The 22,318-nt window shown below is 38.7% G+C and overlaps 1 protein-coding gene across 1 annotated transcript in view; it reads left to right on the top strand.

The window, feature by feature from the left end:
• Positions 1-22,318, top strand: part of LOC116734292 (tetraspanin-18-like) — a 70,403-nt gene that overhangs the window by 19,223 nt on the left and 28,862 nt on the right. Inside the window, exon 2 of the mRNA XM_032585607.1 lies at positions 21,881-21,969. Coding sequence (XP_032441498.1) covers positions 21,967-21,969 — 3 coding nt within the window. The 5' untranslated portion in view covers positions 21,881-21,966. The remainder of the gene's footprint in view (positions 1-21,880; positions 21,970-22,318) is intronic.

Genomic DNA, 22,318 nt, shown 5'->3' with positions numbered 1-22,318 from the left:
TGGTGCATAGAAGCTGAATGATGTTTGGTTCTGGTTCTGGGGATGCAGAGCAGAACCAGAAGACCTGAGAGGTTCTGGAAGGTTGATACGACAATCAGTTTAGAGATTTTTTTTTTCTCCCCTCCAGGGGGTCTTTTGTGGGCTCTAGTGTCCCTTATATGACAGCAAAGGGGGAAAGACATGCGGTAAATGTTGCCGGATCTGGGAATCAAACCTGCGACGGCCGCGTCGAGGACTCAAGGCCTCGTGGGTCGCGCTATCCCCTACGTTTAGAGAATATTTTGAATGTTTTTTTTAACGTTCCTGTGGAGCCGTAATAGTCTGTAGAATTAGACGTAGTCTCTTTGTGTTGTCTTGTTTTTTCATTTCTGTTAACTTGATTAAGTTAGTAGGAATTGGAGGCTAATGTTGTTTGTAAGAATTCAGTCTTTTATGTGCAGTAAATTTGATCAGAGGTAAAAAAATAAAAAAAAGAAAGACTTGGATGAGAGGATAAAATGCCTCCTTCTCAGAAATGAACATATAAAATGATGAATTCACTGCAAAAACATAAAATGTTACCAAGTATTTTTGGTCTAGTTTCCAGTGCAAATACCTCAGTTCACTTGAAATAAGACAAACTAACTTAAAAGTAACTTAGGCTAGATACATCAGCTTGTTTTTCATCAATGCTAACTTCTTAATATTGATGAAAAAGCACCAGGTCTACAGATTATTTCACTTATAACAAGACATTTTCTCCCTGTTTTAAGTAAAAACTGAAATTAAAATAACTTTTTTTCTTAATTTTAAGACACTGATAAATTTGTGTCTTTATTCTTCCTAAGAATAGAAGATTGAAATAAAAGCCACTTTTTAAAAAGTCATTTGTAATTTCTTTTTTTAGAAAAGAAATGGAGAAAAATCCTTTGAAATCAGAAATCAGCTCTGGTTTGATCCACACTTATAAATATGTTCAACTTGCTTTTAAAGCTACACCAACATTTCTCTTCACTGCAAAAACACAAAATCTTACCAAGTATTTTTGGTCTAGTTTCTGGTGTAAATATCTTAGTTCACTTGAAATAAAACAAAACTAAATAACTTCAGCAGATAAATAAACTTATTTTGGGTCAATAATTGCTTAATATTGATTAAAAAATACTAGCTCCACTGGCAGATTACTTCACTTTCAATTATTTAGTTAAAACAAGCTCCTATTTGTTGCTGAAAAGTTACTAGTAAGTTAGTTTTGTTTTATTTCAAGTGAACTAAGATATTTGCAGTAGAGATTTTAGATTTTATGTTTTTGCAGTGTTCTTCAGTTAAAACCCTTAAGGATCAGAACTGAGGATTTTTAATGGATATGAACTGGTAGCTGTGCATGTAGGCGTGTGTGTGAAGGAGTGTGTGAAGGCGTGTGTGTGGGTGTGTGTGTGTGGGTGTGTGTGCGTGTGTGTGTGTGTGCGTGCGTGCGTGAATGTCTCTGCTGTTTTCCATTTTTTCCAGCGCTTCGCCTCAGATTGCATGTGATGAGGAACTTGCAGGGTCATGGAGGAGTCAGATGAGACTCCTCATGTGACCCAGCATCCTCCAGTGATGCTGGGAGATTTTTGTTCAGATTACTGAGAGCATTCTGGGACAAACTCAGGACATGCTTTTAAAAGTTCAAGAATTATTTTATCTGAATAGTCTGATTAAATAAGAGCCTTTTAACAAAAGATGCTCTGTTTTATGTTTTTTTTTTTTTTTCCCTCTCTGCTTCTCACAGGGGAAAACAATTCGACAGAAAGACAGAGTGGCACGCTGCTTCATGCTTTTTTGATAGTGGCTTATGAAATTTTTAACCTTCCGCTCGTTCTGAAAGCGTGGCACTCCAGACGGCGTTCGCGGGCCAGCGCACTAAAACACGGCCTCTGTCCTTTGGGCAAACAGTCGGTCAGCGCCAGCCGAAGTGTTACAGCCACAAGCAAACCATGCCATTAGCGTGCAAGGAGGGAGCGTGCTCTGTCAAACTTCCTCAAGGAACTGTGGTTTTCCAAGAAGAGATGCAGTTCATTTTCTTTCCTAATAGCTTTTGGAGGAAATGCATTCGAACTGTGAAGTCGATTCCCTTTTTTCACTTAATCCACAATTCTCTGGGCGCTCTTTCCTTTGAAGCGCGCAGTAAATAGAATCCACTGCACTGGAAACGCATCCAGCCTTTAATAAACCGTTTGATGTTTATTAACGGAGTTTGGTTTTATCACGAAACGCTTTAGAGCCCAGAAATTTGCTCCAGCGCGTTTATCAGAGGCTGCACAGCACCGACAGGTGTCCCTACTCGCTGAATTTAATTTGGCTGCCGTGACGATTGATTTAAGTTGATAATAAAAATGAAAGGAAGGTAAAAAAAAAATAAATAACAGCAGAACATCAGGTGATCCTGGCCGCCTTCCTGCTGATTTCTCACCTGCACCAGGTGTCGAGTCGTCCAGCTTCCCGCCGGCGGCCACCTGTCTCCGCTTCTCGGAAGTGTTTCCCGAAGCAAACGCTCGCTTTGGGAATGCCTCCAAAAGCGTGCGCCTGTAAGAAATGGGCTCAGATTATGTTTCCCAATAACACTTGGCAGGACGCAGATCCCAGATGAAATGCTCGGATGCTGAAGCCAAAGTAATTTTGTTGCTGATTTCTTTTTGAAAACCCACCCCCCTCAGCTGAGTTGATGTTCTTTTGGCTTCACAACTATGAAGAGACGCATTAAAAAAATCATCCAGCTCGTTCATCCAAGCTGCTGTTTGAACGAGACAAATGACAGAACAGACATTTACTCAGATGGATCTGTTTGATTCCTAAACCTGGAGCTGATTTCTTCCACAAAGAGAAACCATAACACAAGGAAACCAATCCAAGCTGGAAACGCAGCTTTACTCCAGTTTGAAAAATGGACACCTCACTATTTATTTAATAAAGAGCACATGTCTGCAGTTTCTGAAGCTGTACCTAGAGGAGCGTCTCAAACATCCGTGCAGTCGGTGCTGTGAGCTTGTTAAAACACCCACTTCAAGTATTCAGCCCGCTCTCCAGTTCTCTGCACTTATTCTGTTGCTTTTGGCTCAAACTGCCGGTCTGTTGTTCTTCCAAGAAGCTGGAGACGTTACTGACAGCTGGAGATTTTAAAGGAAACAAAAGAAAGAAAGACATATCTCCCACTGCAGTTCTTCAGCCTGTGGTACCAAATACATACCGGTTTTTATTTAAACATTCATCATCTAGGAGGAAAAATGATCTAACATTTTATATCATAATCATTTTAACCCTTCTGTGCATGAATTATGATTTATTATTGTTTACTAAATGTTTTTGATTTTCTTAAGGCATACAAAAAGGTGGAAAAAATATTTTGTAAAATTTTTTTTTTTTTTCTAGGGGATCGGTTGTAATTTTCTCTAAGCACAAGTAATTTGGAAAATACATCAGTAGTATTAGGGGTTACATGATGTCACAATATTTTTTTACCTGCTACTGTGGAAGGAGGGACTGGATGTTTCTGAGTTGAGTTTGTCTGCCATATTGGATTTAACAAAACTTTTCTTGCACTTGCAGTGGATGGCCAGTAGTTGGCAGTGTATTATGGTCCGTGTGCATTTATAACACAAAAATCCACAAGAAACACAAGAAAATGGTTTTTAATTAGCTGCACTGCAGCGACCGCTGTGCGTGAAAGGGTTAAAACTTATTTACAACCTTAAAGCATTATGTTTACATCAACTGAATTATCTAAATTTGTGTGGAGTTGTGGAAAAGTTGCATTTCTTCTGGGAAAATCTAAATAGTTTTTGATGTTTGAGACTAAGATTGTTTGTTTTTGTTTTTATCCACTTGCGATTGTCGACTCGGAAAAGCAATTTCTTTTCAAATACCAGAAGTCGTGTTCGTTTTTGTTGCCTTTGCATGTGAATACAGATCAGCGGGATCAATTTCATTTTTGCTTTGTCTTTATGGTAATCCGTCTGTTTTCCCTTCCTCTGACATCAATAATACACCCGCTGCATTAGAGTAATGCTCTCCTATAGAATAGCTATAAAACAGTCTGGATGAACGTCTTTTGGGGCTGAAGCTTTACAAGCAGCCTTAAACAATACACCAGGTCAGATTTAAACCTTTACATAAAAACTTACTTCATTATGAAAATCCCAGGTCTTTGTTTTATGGCCAGGCGGCGCTACATGGCTTGTTTATTCTGAACTTTATGTTTGTGGTGAGGCTGATTGAATTATTTACCCCCGAGTAAAGCTGCAGCTCAACCTTTTGGAGCGTTTGCTCACAGTTTCATCACCGGCCCAATAATTACTAAAGTTGGCATCAGCAGGATCTGCTCAGGCAAGAACTGTCATCATTTCCCTCCTATATCTGCTGAGACAACCTCAAGTAAATCAACAGAGATGATCTTGTGTTTATTCTAGTTTATTACACGCTTTAATCGCCTTACTTTAAATCCTAAAGGCACCTTTTTAGACCGTTTTCTCATCGTGCTGCCAATGTATCTCTGACCCTCAAACTGCCTCAGATCCATCATGTTTTGTGGCCTGAGTCTATTGACTTGTGTTTCTGTAGGGACTTCATTTTGGAGCCGCTCCAAGCAGCTCGGTTTTCATCCTCTCCCCATCGTTTCTCTGGCCCCCGTAAATCAATGTGATGTAATTGTATAAACTCCCTTTTCCCACAGCTCTGAACTGGAGGCACAACGTTCTCAGGGAGAAAGTGATTCAGCGTGACCCGCTAACCTCAGCCTGTTGATTCCCACAGTGTTGTTGTCCCCGTCTTGTGAAACACAGACTTTGCTCTTTAAATATCTGTTTAAGAACAAGTGTGTTTGCTCCAGCGGTGTTTAGCATTTGTTCAGTTTGTCAGGGAGGTCCTCAGGGCCAAGCATGCACCTCATGACATCATGAGGTGCCGTAACAGGATCTGCTCGAACTTTTCACATTTTGTACGCGAGAGGATTAGGAAACACTGACGAAAAAATTATTCTGACTTTAATTTGTCGATATTAAAAGTCAGAATTCTGAGTAAAAAGTTTTAAATTATCGAAAATTTTAGAATTCTAAAAATTCTAAGAATTTTGACTTTAATCTTGGAATTCTTAAAGTCTGATTAAGAATTCAAAAAAAAATTTGAAAAATTTTCTGTTTTGTTAGAAAATTCTAACAAAAAAGTCAGAATTCTGAGAAAAAAGTTTTAAATTATCGAAAATTTTAGAATTCTAAGAATTCTAAGAATTTTGACTTTAATCTTGGAATTCTTAAAGTCTGATTAAGAATTCAAAAAAATTTTGAAAAATTTTCTGTTTTGTTAGAAAATTCTAACAAAAAAGTCAGAATTCTGAGAAAAAATGTGAAATTTAAAAAATTGTAGAATTATGAAATTCTAAAAGTCAGGATTCTGAGGAAAACATCAAAAATGCTAAAAAAAAAAAAAGCCACAATTCTGAGAAAAAGTTTTTGTTTTCCTCAGGGAAAAAATAAAGAAGAGTGGCTGTAATCCACTTCTCTACATTTTTTCCACTCTAAAACCAAATTTTATTTTAACAAGATTGTTTGAGGTGAACTAACAGAAATGTTTTCAACAAAGTTAATAAAATCCGACCGGTTTGTATTTACCCACATTTACTCTGATGCCCCTAAACAAAATCCAAAGCAACCAAATACCTTAAACTAAATATTAAATAGATCAGAGTTTTATTTACTTTAACCTTGAGAATAAATATAACCGTTAGTCGTCCACCTGAACTGACAGGTCAGCCAAGCAGAGCGTTCATCACAGAACCATCCAAGAGGCTCATGGGAAATCTGACAGAGCTGCAGGTCAGGCTGGAGAAAATGCTAATATGACATCTATTAATCATGCGCTGCACTAATCTGGTCGAAGACGGCTGTTAAAGGAAAGGAGTTCTGCTCAAAACAGAACAAGATTAAATGTTTTTACTGTTTCTAAACTCATGCATTTCTTTTGATTGTATTTACTCAGGATGCAGTGCGGTGTAATTCACTTCTGCTTTTGGAGCGGACTTTGGTCCGCTTGGCATTCACATATCCATTAGAACTGCATCGGTTCACTTCAATCAAACCAAAACTGCATCAGAGTTTGATTAGGGATTCATACCTCCGAAACGAACCGGACTTTGGAGGAAAACAAACTAGAGTTAGATTGGTGTGAATTTATCCTTATCGGCCTAGTCAAAGTCCAGCTCTAAATCCATCTAAGAATATGTGCCAAACGTTAAAATGGTCCTCTGTCTAAACTGATGAAGCTTGAGCTGTTTTCAGAAGATTGATCAGCATTTTCAGCTTCTAGAAGGTCAGAGCTGATAAATGAACCCTGCAGGATTTGCAGATGTAAAAGATTTAAAATGGATGAAAATAAATGGATTTCACACTTTTAGATTATTATGTGTAAAAATGTTAGAAAGCCATTCGTCCTTGATATTTTTGAGATTTGTTTTGCCTTGCTGGTGATTTTCCTGTGAAAATAGTCGTTCAAATCATTGAGCAGCCGTGTTAACGCGCTCCATTTTTATACGTTGCTTTAAACTGTGTGACTAAAGGAATAATTAGCAGTTGTAAACGAGAGTTTTTAAAAAAAAATTTTACCCAGTTTCGTAAACCGTGCTGGAGTAAAAACACTCCCACACCTCGGTTCACCGCCAGACAGTCTCCTTTTTATTTATTTATTTTAAAAAAGGCTGACAGCTGAGTGACGGGTGGATGGGAGGAAAGTGCAGGTGTGGATCCTCACAGCTCTCTTCTCTCGCTGCCTACCAGCTTTTCCTCAAAAAGATGCTTTTTTTTTTTTTTTTAGTTGTTTCTATGACAACATGATCCTGACAACTCATCCCCACTTTAACCACAGGTTTTTGATAAACCAATATTACCTGTTTGCTTTCTAGGAGAGTGTAGCAATTTCCTAAACCTTTAATTCACAAATCGCCTTTTGTCTCCAGATGTTTAAAACTTGATCTTGTTCCCACGGCAACCGTTAAGATAGTAATATTGCCAGTACAATCACCTTTAAATTAAACAATTAGGAAAGCAGGAACGCAAAGAAAGAAACTGCAAGAATAAAATTTCTGATCTGATAATGAATTTTATTAAACATCCCAATGAATTCAGCTCAGAAACATTTAGTGTGAACAGGACATTATCCTCAAGCTTTGCTAACTGAGAATTGCATTAAAATGAACATTTGCCTTAATAAAACACAAGAGTCAGATCAATGTAACGCACTTCCATCTCAGGAGACAAAAACATGCCGCTAAGCATTCTGGGAAATAGTTCCCACTCCTGTCTTTATTATTTCAGTTTTTTAAGTGCTAACCTAAAAACTCTAGTTTATTCAACTCTTGGAGGTTTGACTAAATTAATAAAAAGTTAACACAACTTACTGCTGTAAGTTTATCTTTCACAAACTCACATTTAGGTTCAAAATCTAAAACTGGATCAATTTATTTGACTTAGAGAGTAGAAGATAGTAGACACAACTAGAAAATTCCTGAAGAAATTTACCCGGGGCCTGCCAAAGTGTGCCCGTCGGTTTTTACCCAGCGTTCTGATGCTAGAAATTAGCATCAATGCTAAAGAAAGCTGCAATGTAATCAATAGCATGAGGAGATTGACAAGAATGTTTACCAACATGGACTTGCATCATTCAGTATGATAAAGTAAGTGTATCAGCTAAAATTAGCGAAAATGCTAATGTTAGCATGAATGCTTTCAGTAGCATGTGGGGCATCATTAGCATGTTGTCTATACTTCACTTACTCCATTCAGTCTACTAGACATGGCTAATAAGTCAGAAAAATAGCTAATAGCTTACATAAGCTAAAAGGCTAATGCTAATGAACTGCCTAGCTGTGCAAGGCAGTTCCCTAACCTGAGAGAAAAAGATAATGCAGAATAATCTTATTGCTAAATGCGGCTCAAATGTTTTACAGTGTATTCCAACCAACTTTGTTGCCTTCTGATATTATTTTATATCTTATCTTATATCTTATCATTAGGTTTGAGTTTAAATCATTTCCACTGATTTTCTTCTTGGAGTTTAAAATCATCTTATTGAGATGATTATTTAAAAATATGCATTTTACATTTCAAGCTTGCAAAACACAAAATCTTTACCAAATATTTTTGGTCTAGTTTTTAGAGCAAATGTCTAATTTCACTAGAAATTAGACAAAACTAACTTACAAGTAACTTTTCAGTAACAAATTGAAGCTTTTTTTTAATCAATAGGTTTTTAGTATTGATGAAAAAGTACAAGTTCCACTGCCAGATAAATTCACTTATAACATGGGAAAAATGTTTTGTTATAAGTATTTGTCTGCCAGTGGAAGTTTTTAATCAAAATTAATGACTGTTTAACTTAAAACAAGCTCCTGTATTTTGCTGAAAAGTTGCTTGCAAGTTAGTTTAGTCTTATTTAAGGTGTGCACAGATATTTGCTCTAGAAAGTTCACAGAAATACTTGGTAAGATTTTGTGTTTTGCAGTGATTAATCGCTATTAGTCTCATAAAACTTTTTAATCAGCACAACAAAACGATTCATTTAGCAATTTGGAAATATCATTCTGTTGAGGTTTTCGAACTGCTACAGTGGACTCCTGTGGATCACAACAGCCCACAAACTGCTTGAGACTCCCGTTAAAAAGCACCAAAAGCATCTTAAACCAACGGTGTCCAAACCTTTTGCAACAAGTTCAGGTTTGTGTGTTTGTTGGTCGTCCCTCACTGACTCCATGATATTTTTAGAAGGTCATCATGTTGTTAGATTTGCATAATCACGCTCATCTGTGAAAGTATTTCCTCCTCTGTAAACGGACTGTCTGTGGGTTTTTGTGGCTGCGCTGACTGTGCGCACCAACAGCAACAATAAAAACTCAAACACAAATGTCGGCTCTGTAAATCGGCTGCAATTAGTGACCAAACCAGAAGGTTTGGTCAGCTGGTTTCCTTACATTCTCCAGATGATGTCACATTTTGGCATCCACACACAACGCAGCCCATCCATTTCAATTTAAAACCGCGACACCCCCACGTCCTCGCATTTCAGATTCCCGTTTAACCCCTGATGTTTTATGCATTGTGTTTTTCAGGCAGCACAGCTGAGGAAGTGAACTTTCTCACAGCCAGCACTGACTGTTTACAGGCAGCTAATACGTTCTAAGCTCCGCAGATTAAATCTCATTTCTCTGAGTGCTTTTTGTGTCGAGCCAAGCCTGATTTCTCCTGACGTCTCCTTGCTTGCGGCTCCCTTGGCTGTTTGAACAAATGTTTCTTAAAGTACTCCTGCATTTTCACAAGATTAAAACCCCCACCCTCCCCTCGCTCCTCCAGTTTTTCCCCCCATATTTCAGCGTCTTCCTGGCTCGCTCTGGGGACTAACTAGAGGCAGGATATCTCGTCAAAGAAAATCTTTCAACTCTTTCTCCAGTGCGGAGCTTACTGGTAGAGGGAAGGAGTGTATCCTGAGGTTTTGGACTGAGCAGAGTTCATGCTTTCACAGTTTAGAGTTTGTCTTTGTCCAGAATTCATTTTTCTTCCTCTCCACATCCTTTCACACCCTGCCCAAGTGATAAATCCAGTTTATTCCCTCGTGTCGCTGAAGCATATTATTGAATTTTTGGCTATTATTGTACATACATTTGACAGGGTAAGGGACCAAAAAATAAACATTCATTTAGTTCTCCCTTTTTCTGTTTAGTTTAACCTGCAGCCTGTGAACTTTTTCACATTTTATTACAATTTATGATAAACCAACACAAAGTAGTGTGCATGCTTTTGTTTTCAGCCAACTTAAATCCAGTGCAATCAATTCTTTTCATGAAAGTATAACCGTTGTGTGCTTAGGTATTATATTTTCAGTCAAATCAAATAATTATTTTTCTATTTAAATTATTCTAGAGTAAAGTTAGTATTTATTTTAACTTGATATTGTGAGTAAAATAATAGAGAAATGTGGCTCTTAAACTCGGTGAGGGCAGTTTTTTTTTCTTATTGTGAAATAATTATTTGGTTTAAATTGCAGCATTAAGTTAAAACTCACAATTCAAGATGAATGAACTTAAAAAACAATGTTTAAACAACTTGTCTCTTGTTATTAAATCAACTTTAATTTCTAAGTTAAAATCAAACAATTTTCTTGTTGACTTAAATTGCATTTTCAAGGCAGCAGGTGGACTTTCATTTTCAACTTAAACCACCTTCAAATGTTTTACCGTGTAAAAAATGATATTTACATACGTACTTAGTTTTTGGCTGTAATTTGGCTGTGTCTGCAAGCTGCTGCGTCATCTGACAGCGCTTGCAGATTCTGAGGGATTTTGGGGTTTTAGAAAAGGTGCAGCTTTATGAGGAGGTCCCAGTGTGGCGTCTTTGTGCCGAGGAAATGATCCAGATGCAGAGCTGCTGGCTCTTGTAACCCAGTGGGACTTCTGCTCTGCTGCTCCTGTGCTGCCGCAGGATAAATCCACACAGTCAAACACCTTGCTGCTCTCAGCGAGGCGCTCTTAGGTTCAGTTTGATTTTCTGTGAAGCATCTGTGGTGTTTGTGTACCGGCTTTCCTCTTAGCACTGATTGAAGATTTTCAGTAGAACTTAATTACTGCTCAGCGACATAAAGTTTCCATATGTTGTTGTCTTGGCATGTTTTTGGAAACCATCAAGACGTAAACACGCAAATAGTTCTTAGACATCAAGATTATGGAAAGCTGTTGTAAAAACTTTGGAGACCAAAATGTATATTTTGACCAGAAATGTTAACATTTCCTCGTCTTTGTTCCCCTTCCAGTCTTGGGGATGAGGAATGTTGCATGTAAAACTTCCTCTAAACAAACGCTAAGCAATGCTACAGCATTGAGCTGAATGAGAGATGAAGTATATATCGGCTGATGTCGGGTGATGTGAGTCAATTTTTAACTCACATTTTGTGTGTGGTTTGGGGGGAGAGAGAGAGTATTTAAGGCTACGTTCACACTGCAGCCTGAAGTAACCCAATTTCGATATTTTCGCTTTAATCCAACTTGTATCTGATCTTTCCATGACAGCCTGAACAACACAGATTAGACTTTTTTCAAATATGACCCAGGTCAATTGGACATCCGATACGTATCTGATCTTCATGTGACCCGAATCTGAACGTCCAGGTCGCATCCGTCCAGAACGTCGCCATTCTGCGTCCTGATGGGCGCAAGCGGGAAGAAAAACAACAACTATGGCGGACGATAATGATGATTAAGAGGTTAATGTGTTGGCTCTGGTTGGACAACAACTTCAGAATCATAAGATGTGCTCCACCGTTGGCATCCACGTTTATTTCCGTAAACACTGAGCACTTCTTCTTTATGCACGCTCGCTACTTGTGACGTTGTTGCGCCCTCTGCTGCACATGCGACACACTTCAGGTCGTTTGCAGTTCACACTGGATCACATACAATCGCATATATTTGGAAATGTGAACGACCACGCCAAAAAAAAGAAAGAAAGAAAAAAAAATTGGGTTTGGGTCACTTACGTGTGAACGTAGGATAAGAATGATTTTGTGCAAAAAATGTCATAAATATGTTTTGTATGAATCTATCCTGACCTGTTCAGGGAAACATAATTGGTCACCTTAAAAACAAACACACACACACACACACACCCACATACAACCTAACACTGTTTTCTTGTGATGGCAGCCAGTTGTAGCTTCAACCACTGTTTTGAAGTTCTTGTATTTTTTTGGCATTTTTAGGATGAATATGGTGTGAAGTTGTTTTGCGTTTCTGTCAGCCACAGCTGTGAGTCGTACTCGTTGCTAACCAGCTGATTTCAGAGGGATTTGTGAACATTGTTGTATCACTGGACGTTCTCGGCAACAAACTCAGAATGTAAACCATTAGGATTTGGACCCCAGCCTGCAATTTGGGCCGGACTCATTCTGTAACCACCAGGCAGCCGTCCAAGTATCTTTATTCCTTTTTTATGTTGAGTCCTTTGTGTCAGGATTTATATTTTATACTCCCCATTCATTCCCTTCATGCACTATTATTTAATATACAGTCTGTTGGAAAGTGGCCTTGGAGCCTCGGCAATATAAAAACAAATCAAACATCAGAGCTTTGGCTCGTGTTGTTCAGCCCATAAACATTTCAGAGAAACTTATGCAGGAGCCCAGACTCAATGGCTTTTAGTAGTTTTTAATAATAAAAAATAGCTTTAATCTGGTGGCATTTTGCTAATTTTCTCTTTCTACTTCTTATGCACACAACTCCACTGTTTATTGTTGTCAGCACACTAAGCAGCTTTGTAGATTGTGTGATGACATAACAGTTGTTTTGCAGTTTATGCTGCAGACAAAGAACACTTTATTTCCTGCTAAAATGTTTTTCCTTAAAATTTAATGCTACAGTGTTCTTTTTTTTCTAAGCAATCTGATTTCAGCAACTGTACAGGAAACCCAACCACTCTATGGTATTTTAGCATCATTTAAATGAGAGCTAGAAATTGTTACCAGATGTGCTCTTAACACATGTAAGTGGCTGGCATGGCTTACAGAATAGCGCAGACCACATATCTCTACATCTGATGTGTTTGGAAAAATGTCCCATAGTTAGCCATGTCGGTATTTTTGGATTTAATGGCTGCTGGTTTGTGCTAAATCTCTTCATACAATCATCACTTGTGTAAGAGGTAATTTTCTGGAAACTCTTTCATATCTGAGTTGAAAATGACTGATTATTCTGGCAGCTATTTTTTATAAATACATTATTTTGACACTATCTATAAAACCTAAAAGTCTGTCATCCTTGCAGGTATTCAAACAGCTCTGACTTTCAGACATTTTGATAGTTTGGTTAGATTGTGATTTATTTATTTCAAACCGGGTTTTGAAAACAAGCACTCAGTAGGACAAAGAAAACCTAACCAAGAGTAAAATAATTTGTCTACCACACCTTTTCTGTTTATGTTTTAACTCATAAACTTTTTATTTCTGATTTAAAATCAAAACAATTTTCTTGCTGACTTAAATTGCATTTTCAAGGCAGCAGGTGGACTTTCAATTTCAACTTAAACCACCTTCAAATGTTTTACAGTGCATAGTACTGACTGCGGGGGGTTGAATTGAACAGTTTTCATATATTTTTGTATGTTAAAAAGCACTTATCATTTGCCTTCTGCATACATTTTATGCCTTACTTCACCTTACTCAACTCTCTTTAAATAAACGTGGAATTCAGTTCATTTTTCACTGTAAGGTTTAAGTTCAAGGCGTATGTTGACCTACATGATGAATAAGGGATGTTTTTTAGGTGGTTTTCTTATTTTCAGGAATACATCACATTTTCTCTTTATTTGCTTATTATTACAGAATACAAAACATTTTGTTGTGTTTGAGATGCAGACAGGCCGGATGGGATCTTTAGCCCCGTTGAATTCGCCGTCAGCTCTCAAGCTTTCCTGGCTTCGGGATTTGACAGAGATGGAAATTGTTATCGTGCGTCTGTTGGACAGCTTGCGGGGCGTGTGGGCGGGAGGGAACAAACCAGGTTTAACAGCCCCCACCGTGTGTGTAGTAATGAACTCTTACCTTGGCTTGGAAGGCAGCGGCGCTGATATCCTCGCTGTGTTTTCGTAACCCTCGCTAAAAAAGGCCTTGCTCTTAATTGCGTCCCTCGGGTTCGGAGCGCTTGGTATTCACAGCCTTTCCTGTCCCTCACGTTGATCCTCCTCCTCTCCCGATCTTAACCCCATCATCCCTATTCGACAGGTCTTTCCTCTTTAATCGCCTGACTTCAAAGCGGCATTGTGATGCCCCCGGGGCGCTGAGCTCTTCAGAGACTCGGGGCGAATCTTACGGGCCTGGGAAGTTGGCTGAAGGTGTGATGCTACATGAGGCCACAGCCAAAGTTATTAACAGAAAGTTGCTTGGTTGCATCATGTTGTCACAACACTGCAAAAACACAAAATTTACAGAGTAATATCGATCTAGTTTGTTGTGCAAATATCTTAGCTTTATCTTATTTCAAGTGTACTAACATGCAAGTAACTTTTCAGTAAGAAATCTGAGCTTGTTTTATGTCAGTAATTTCTTAATATTCATGAAAATGTGCTAGTTCCAATGGCAGCTTATTTCACTTATAATATGGGAAAAATGTCTCGTTATAAGTGAAATAATCTGCCAGTGGAACTTTTACTTGGTTGCTAGGCGACGTCCTGGGCTTGGCTGGGGTTGCTAGGTAACGATGAAGTGCCCGTTGATAGTGACATAAGTGAAATAATCTGCCAGAAAATAATATTAAGGAATTGTACTTAAAACAAGCTCCTATATCTTGCTGAAAAGTTACTTGTAAGTTAGTTCTGTCTTATTTCAAGCATTGTAAGATATTTACACTAGAAACTAGACCAAAAATACTTGGTGAGATTTTGTGTTTTTGCAGTGAAGAGAGACGTTGGTGTAGGTTAGGAAGCAAGTTGAACATATTTACGAGACTCTTAAGTGTGGGTCAAACCAGAGCTGATTTCTGAATTCAGTGGATATTTTTTTCTCTATTTCTTTTCAAAAAAGAAATTACAAATGACAGAAAATATTTTTGAAAAGTGTTTTTATTTCACCCTGTATGATGAAGTGTCAGGGCCAGACTGCAGGAATTTCTATTTAATTGTGAGTCATAACATTAGATGAAAATTTACCAGAACGTCTTAAAGTTGAGACGAAAACAGCTTGGATAATTAATTTTTTAAAATTTTTTGTGTTGGAGTTTTCATAAAATTACTCCTTCATTCTTCTAATATCATATGATTTTAAGACCTTATTCTCATATTGCCACGTCTGTATTAGGTTTTGTTGTAGAGTTGACCTGAATAAGAAATGCTTCTCAAGCAAGATGGCGGCCAGAACAATGGAAACCCAAGGAGTGACTTGATGGGGGGGGGAAAAATCCAGATTTTCCAAAAATAAAATATTCAAAAACCAAAGATTCAATGAGTCGATTAAATTGATTTATCACCCATATCTTCTCTGAGTGCTGGGCTTTAATGAAGGCATCTTTTGCAGAGGTGAGAGACAATCTGCTGCATGAAGAACCTGCCAGCCAGACGAGCGATCTGGCCAACGCTCACCACAAAGGGGTCGACACAACAACGTCCTTTCATTTGCATCACAGTACCTAACTCACAACACAACCTCCTCAACTTTTCATTCAGCCCAATATGATTAATGCCTAGAAAACAGTGGAAACTGCTTAACGAGTCCAACTTCCACCTTTTAGCTGAAGTGATTCTGTATGCTATTTGTGTGGAACCCCCCAGAGTCTGCAGTGGAGCAAAGAACAAAGAAAACAGTGGGGAGCGAAGGCCAGAGAGGGAAGAATGAGTGATTATCAGTGTGGTGCCCTCTGATCAGTGTGGGGATTGTTTCTCCATCGTGGTAGTTTATCTTTATCTCCTGTGGCTGACTTACACTGTTGGATCAATAAATCCAGATGGAGTTAGGCGATAATTCTGCCTCAGCATTGCCCTCATTAAAGCGGACATTCAGGAGATATATAGCTGCCGGCATGTGCCATTTTTCCCATTTCTATAATACAGCAGTTGGATAGATATGAACTGCTGGGGGTTGGTGAGACCAGACTGAAGAAAAATGACATCCAAATGGCTACAGACTCTTTTCTTTGTTGAGGTGTTTAATAAGGTTTTATTGAACACTGTAAAACATTTACAGGTGGTTTAAGCTGAAAATGAAAGTCCACCTGCTGCCTTGAAAATGCAATTTAAGTCAACAAGAAAATAGTTTTGGTTTTAACTCAGAAATTAAAGTTCATGAAGTTCTTGTTTCAAATTGCAGCAACAAAATTTCTGATCTGATAATGAATTTTATTAAACATCCCAATGAATTCAGCTCAGAAACATTTAGTGTGAACAGGACATTATCCTCAAGCTTTGCTAACTGAGAATTGCATTAAAATGAACATTTGCCTTAATAAAACACAAGAGTCAGATCAATGTAACGCACTTCCATCTCAGGAGACAAAAACATGCCGCTAAGCATTCTGGGAAATAGTTCCCACTCCTGTCTTTATTCTTTCAGTTTTTTAAGTGCTAACCTAAAATCTCTAGTTTATTCAACTCTTAGAGGTTTGACTAAATTAATAAAAAGTTAACACAACTTACTGCTGTAAGTTTATCTTTCACAAACTCACATTTAGGTTCAAAATCTAAAACTGGATACATTTATTTGACTTGACTTAAAAGGTAAAAGATGGTAGATACAACTAAATGCTGCTCAAATGTTTTACAGTGAAGGTGCATTACAGTGAAAGGGTAAGCGTCTGTTTAGTTTGTATAGAAAGGACAACTTTACCTTGTGTGTAAACAATGTCGGGTTAATTAAATAGATGAAATAGAGCCTAATTTTCAACACATTTTTCCAGGCTAGAACTGTTCAGCCTTCAATAACCATAAAAATAAATCCATGGATGTGAAGTGGAAAAATTTAAGAGGTTTGTTTTTGACTAGAGAGAAGCTGATTCCAGACCAAACATCAATCACTTCCTGCCTGTTTCCTTGCCACTTCCTGTCCTCAGAGGAAGAGAACTGACCAAACTACCTGCTGTTGTGTGACCTTTGACATTTCCGACAAAGCTTCCTGCCTGATCAGAGTGAGACCCAGAGAAAATACAACCACTATGAATGGGCACACAGATTTAAATTAACTTCATTCTTTTTGCTAAAAACCGATGTTATAAATGTCTGTTGGAGAATTTCTCAGTGGAAACGATCTGTTAGGTGGCAGCTAATATAAAGACAGAGTGGCAGAATACTGGGTCAACTGGAAATACATCTTCATCTTTAAGTAAGCATTTTTTTTTATCTGCTTTTATCAACTGTTGTTATACCTGCAGCTGACAGTTTTGGAAATTGGATGGTCCGAAACTAATGATGACTGGCCACAAATGAAAAGCTCTATCTGAAGCCGAATTGATTTTCTCCTTGTCACGATGTTGTTAATCTTTGGAGGGATCTGGCTGTCTTACTTAGTGATTACAGTGCTGTGTTGTTCCTTCTGCTGTCAAGAATTTATTTTAAATAACTTCGACTGATGAGACTAATGAAACTTTCAAGAAAAACCTCTGTGCTTAAATCAGTGTGAAGTTCTTGGTTCAGTCCCAAAATATACAGAAAAGGTCATGATATGGTTTAAGCAACACTTTAATGTAACTATATGTTTAATATTTTATAACTTACTACACTCAGCAGCAGAAACGTTTTCGTACCTCTTAAGAAAAACTGCAGGTGGTATAAAAAAACCTTTATAGCTTTATAGTATTCATGTTTACTATATGAAACAAATACATTTATTTTACAAATAAAATAAGGTTTTATTTGAAACATAAAAATTCTCTCATTGATGTAGTCAGCTGTAGTTGTCATGCCAGGCCACCAGATGGCGCTGTGAGTTTATCAAGTCGCTGGCGTCTTTTGACCGTTGGCTTCAACCTCTTTGTAAACAATAACCAGTCGACATGAATACCTTTGCGGAGGATTTATCAGATATGGTGAGGAATTACATTTGTATAATTCTTCATAAAATACCTACAAAGATCGTGAAATGTCTCACCGTGTGCGTGAAAAATGTGTGTGAATACGAACATCTTTCAACCACGTGATCGATGGCGCATTGACTGTCGGTTTTGGGTGAAGTACGGGAGAACTTTTAGCCGTTAGCATGGAGATGTGAAGTCACAATCACATTCCCTGTCAAACAAAAAGCATGAAGGACCTTATAATTTCTGTTTTGAGCCAGTAATATGGCGCTCGGGCTGTTAAAGTGGGTGCTATAAGTTTGTAAATATTTTTGAGACTTCTATTTTGAAATACAGACGTAATTTTAGAGTTGTTTCATTGACAGTCGGCTAAAACGGTCTGTTACTATTTGGTCTGGCTGATAATAAGGTGAACAAACCTCTTTCTCTTTTAAATAGTTTATGTTGCAGTGTTTTAGTGACCTGGAGGAGAGATTTTAGAGCTTTGTTCCCACAAAACCTCTTAAAGGTGAGCACCACTTGGAGTTAGACAAGCATAAAAACATAACATAAAAAACACATCATTTACCTCAAGGTCTGTTGAGCAACTGCTTCAACATTCTGCCTTCAAAAGTATGTTTTTATTATTATTTACTGACTAGTTAAAAAAAAAGACGTATCTTCTGATATGAAATATTTCTAAGCGAACAAATACATTTTTCCTTTAACTAGGAGAAATTCTTATTTCTCCATTTAAAATCAAGGAAAAATCCCAATACATTTCATGACAAAACATATATTTCTGCACAAGTTCTTTAAAAGGAACAATCCTTATTCTTCTTGCCAAAATTGTTAAAGTTTTTTCTAGTTTTACTCAACTGCAACCCCCTGATTACTGCACACATCAGCATGCATCCCTGACCTTCATGCTTGTTAAAGGAGATCAGCAGCAAACATGATACTTATAAAAACAAGCAAAAAATGCAGCTCAGCAATAGACTTACTGACTCTCAATTACTTCCAAGACGTCAAACAGGTGGTTGTGCCAAAGAAACTGTTTTTATTGTCTTCATGCTGTTAGCTTAGCTCCAGTATAGGGTTTTTATTCCATAGGGTTTATTATAATAGGGTTTTATAGGCCTGGCCACCAGGCTTTACTTCTGCCCCCACCAGGCTAAGCATTGCTTATTTATTTCAGGGTTTTTTTATGTTTGCATTTTTTGGAGTTTACATTTGGTGTTCTGGTATTAATATTCTAATAAGGCATAATTGTCAAGTGATATTTTTCAAATTTCCTGTAAACTTTGAACATTTTTAACTCAAAAACACAGTGGGCTGCTGGATGAATGACTGCCTTTGCGTCCCAACCACCGGGGGAAACCCTGCATAATGAAAATTAATGGGATTTTGAGGGCGGCACATATTTTGGTGGGAGAATGGTAGTGGGAGCTAGGATGAATTATTTTAATTTCCAATGTTTTCAGTGGAGAAACAAGATAAAAACTGCTTTAAGCAAATAAAATCTCTATTCAGACGCCACACCGTAATGATGACACAGAGGGTTGATCCTGTTTGCTTATAAAGATTGATGGAATATAATCACTACCGTGACAATAAAAGGATATTTTCTTGATTTGTTGGGAATAAAAAAATGCGGAGGCTCCTGCTTTTAACCACGTTGACAGACAGACCCTAATGATGCAATACTTTTGTCAGAACCTGAAATATCAGCAGACTCTAATCAATTACTGCCTGCCTTGGTGTTTCAATCGCCCACAATACTCCTGAGCTTAAATGTCATTGGCAAATTGGCGAGAGTGATTTGTTCAGAAGCGACGCCATTGGGATGGATGTAGATGAAACCTTTGTTGGCGCCCCGGGCGGCCTGGCCTTTCCCCCCCCAGAGACTCCGTCCTATTGTTGTGCTTTCTCAGCCGTCTGCGCCGATCTCCGTTCGCACCCCCATAACCGATTCAATGAGGGCTGCCGCATCTCATCGGCTCTCCTCTTTCATATGAAGGGGTTTCCATGGAAACCGGGAAAATATTGCAGGACCCTCCGCACTGGTGCTCTCCACCCACTGATAGTCCTCCTAAACAGAGGGTTCAAGAGAGCCTACCTCTGCAACAGGCTTCAGGGTAAAATCTGATCATGCGGTGGCTCAGTGCCATTACAGACCGAGATAATGACAATTACTTACTCATCTGCTGCTTTTGTAATGTCTGAAACAAGCTGGCACTGGGATTACTGCACTCCACTACCTGGGGATATGATAGCTGGGCCATATGGTGATTTAAAGACAGTTGTTTTTTTGTAAATGACTCTTTCAGCGTACAGAGTACATCCTCACCCTCCCTGCATGTGTGAAGCCGGTGTTATTGATTCTCTCAGCGTGGGTGCTTTCAAGCTCCCACGATAAGAGACTGTATCATTCCAGTGCATCTCCCCACTTCTGAGATTTGTCCCTCTTCGTCACTCTGGCTTTGATTGCCTCTTCCAGATGCAATCAGAGTCACATATTCTCCATGGGAGGAGAGGACGTGATGCTTTCACTGTCGCTCGGGTTTAGTGTCCTGCCGAATGTGATGTCAGCTGGAAATGGACCCTTGGAGAGAAACGTCAAGCGAGCACCTCCCTGCTGGAGGACAAAAAGCTCCTGGCTACCAATGATTAGCATTGGTTTTAGCTGTCAAGTTGTCAATATAACGTGCTAAATCTTAAATGTACTCCTGATATATAAAAGAAAAAGGGACACAGTGCTGCTTTGCAACTAATTGTCAACACTAAGATTACTAGATAACGTCAGTATAAAATTTTAATTAAAAAAAATTGTGAGGAAGAGGGAAGTAGTTCAGTTAGGCTAGCTTGACTTTAACAATCGTATCTTGTAGATGTGATGTGGAATTCGGTGTGTTTCGGTTTAGATAACAGATTTTTAGAAAGACGATCTAAACAACAACTCTGACGTATCATCAGTAGAGCAGGTGTTTAAGTTAGCTAACCAACCACCGCAGTGTTAGCTTAGCTAATAGCAGCGGAAGCTAATCTGCCACAACGTTCGCTTTTTAATAATCGCAAAATACACACGAAGCCTAAAAATATAAGACTTAATATTCTGTTCTTTGTGTGAGAAACGTCTGAGAGTTTTTGGTGTTGAATCCTGATCTGTAGAGTGGCGTTGCTGTCAGTTGCTATGACAACAAATCTGCGTGCAGCGTAAAGAGCGAGAAAAAAGTGGTTTTGAGTTGTTCTTTAACGGTTTTTCTGCATTATTTTCCCTTTGCTGTCTCACTGTGATAAATTAATAATACCAATATCTCCAGGTTTCATTTAGTTAACGGAGCTTTTCTAACCCGGCAGCGCGGCTATGGACAGCATATGTAAGAGAATCGTCTCTTTGCCCTCTGGCGTTGTGCACATGCGCGACATTTCCGGATGTAAACAATAACTCCATGTGCAGGAATACTCCAGGGATCTTCTCCCGTCCTGTTCCTCGTCAGGATGAAAATGCCCTGCCAGCTGGTTGCACCAGCTAACTGCGCGCTGCTTCGTGTCTTTCAGAAAGACAGGCAGCACTCTCCATTATTGGGTACCAGCTTGTCAGTGCCAGCGCTTTGAAACTGGCTCCAAAGAGTAGTCAGTCAAAAAATTGGGCTGCCGACTATTTTTGCACACAGAGGCTGGAGGAGCAGCGGTTTAATTGGCGCTCATTGCCGTATCGTTATTTTCAGCTGGGAGACAGTTGTGGCAAAAAAAAGCAATTTAAAGACAAGAAAAAGTTTAAAGCGTTTATGCTCATTAGACACACATGGCTGGAGACACTTGCATTGACAGTTAAAGTCAGCAACGTGTGCTTAGGAAGGAAAGTGAATAATGCATGAGTTCAGACGCTCCTCAAGGTCAAGCCAGAAGCCGTATGACGATAGTTTGGTGTGCTGGGTTTACTAATAATGGACAATTAACCTTAACCTTACTTTAGTACCGCAAAACCGTTAATAGCCTTTTATTTGGAAGCAACATTAGTCTGAACTGTTGCTATTAAAGTTGTCTTTTATTCCTTCTAATGCTGTTAACATTGGTGAGAAGTGAAGTATTCACACAGATGAAGCACTTCTGCCTTATATTAGAGCGGCGCTCGGGGCTAAAGCTTCATACATAATAAATGCAAACTCTGTCATTTTAAGTGGCCCAGAATTTCCCTTTCTGTGTTTTTTTTTTCTCCCACTTTCATTCTGCTCAGATCGATTATAAGAAAGAATTGCCACATTTATTTCTGCTTTCCACTCCTTTGCTATTTATTCACCTCGTTAGCTCGGTCCTAACCTGTGGTTCTTTTTTTTGTCTTGTGTTTCTGTCCTACAGCCCATGAAAACGGGAGCTGGGGGAGAAAAGCAGGACAAGTCACAATCAGTTTCACCTGAACAAAGACGAGCAACAAAGGGATCCGCATGGTATGGCTGAGTTTCATCTTCAAATGCTGCGCATGTGACGTTAAAAAAAAGAAAATCCACCACTTTCATCTCCAACACACATTTGTGTTTCAAACATACTGGTGCCCTTTGGTTTTCTGCAGTAATGCATAGCTGCTGCCTTGAGGGATTCCAGCCTCTGCACACATGTGTAAAATCAGTGAGAATCACAGCAGAAAGAGCTTGTTGACAGACTCTTTTCAGCAAGATGCTGACAGCACAAGCGAAAAGCCATTGTTACCAACGACAGGAGGCAGAGCGCCGGAGCGAGAGCTGCTGCTGCGGCTGCAAAATAGACAGAAAGGCTTTCGTCCTTTAACCATCACAGCAG

This window comes from Xiphophorus hellerii, chromosome 15 (assembly GCF_003331165.1).
Source record: "Xiphophorus hellerii strain 12219 chromosome 15, Xiphophorus_hellerii-4.1, whole genome shotgun sequence".
NCBI classification, from domain to species: Eukaryota; Metazoa; Chordata; class Actinopteri; order Cyprinodontiformes; family Poeciliidae; genus Xiphophorus; species Xiphophorus hellerii.
The sequence above is the reverse complement of the archived record's forward strand: the minus strand, read 5'-3'. Positions and strand labels throughout refer to the sequence as shown.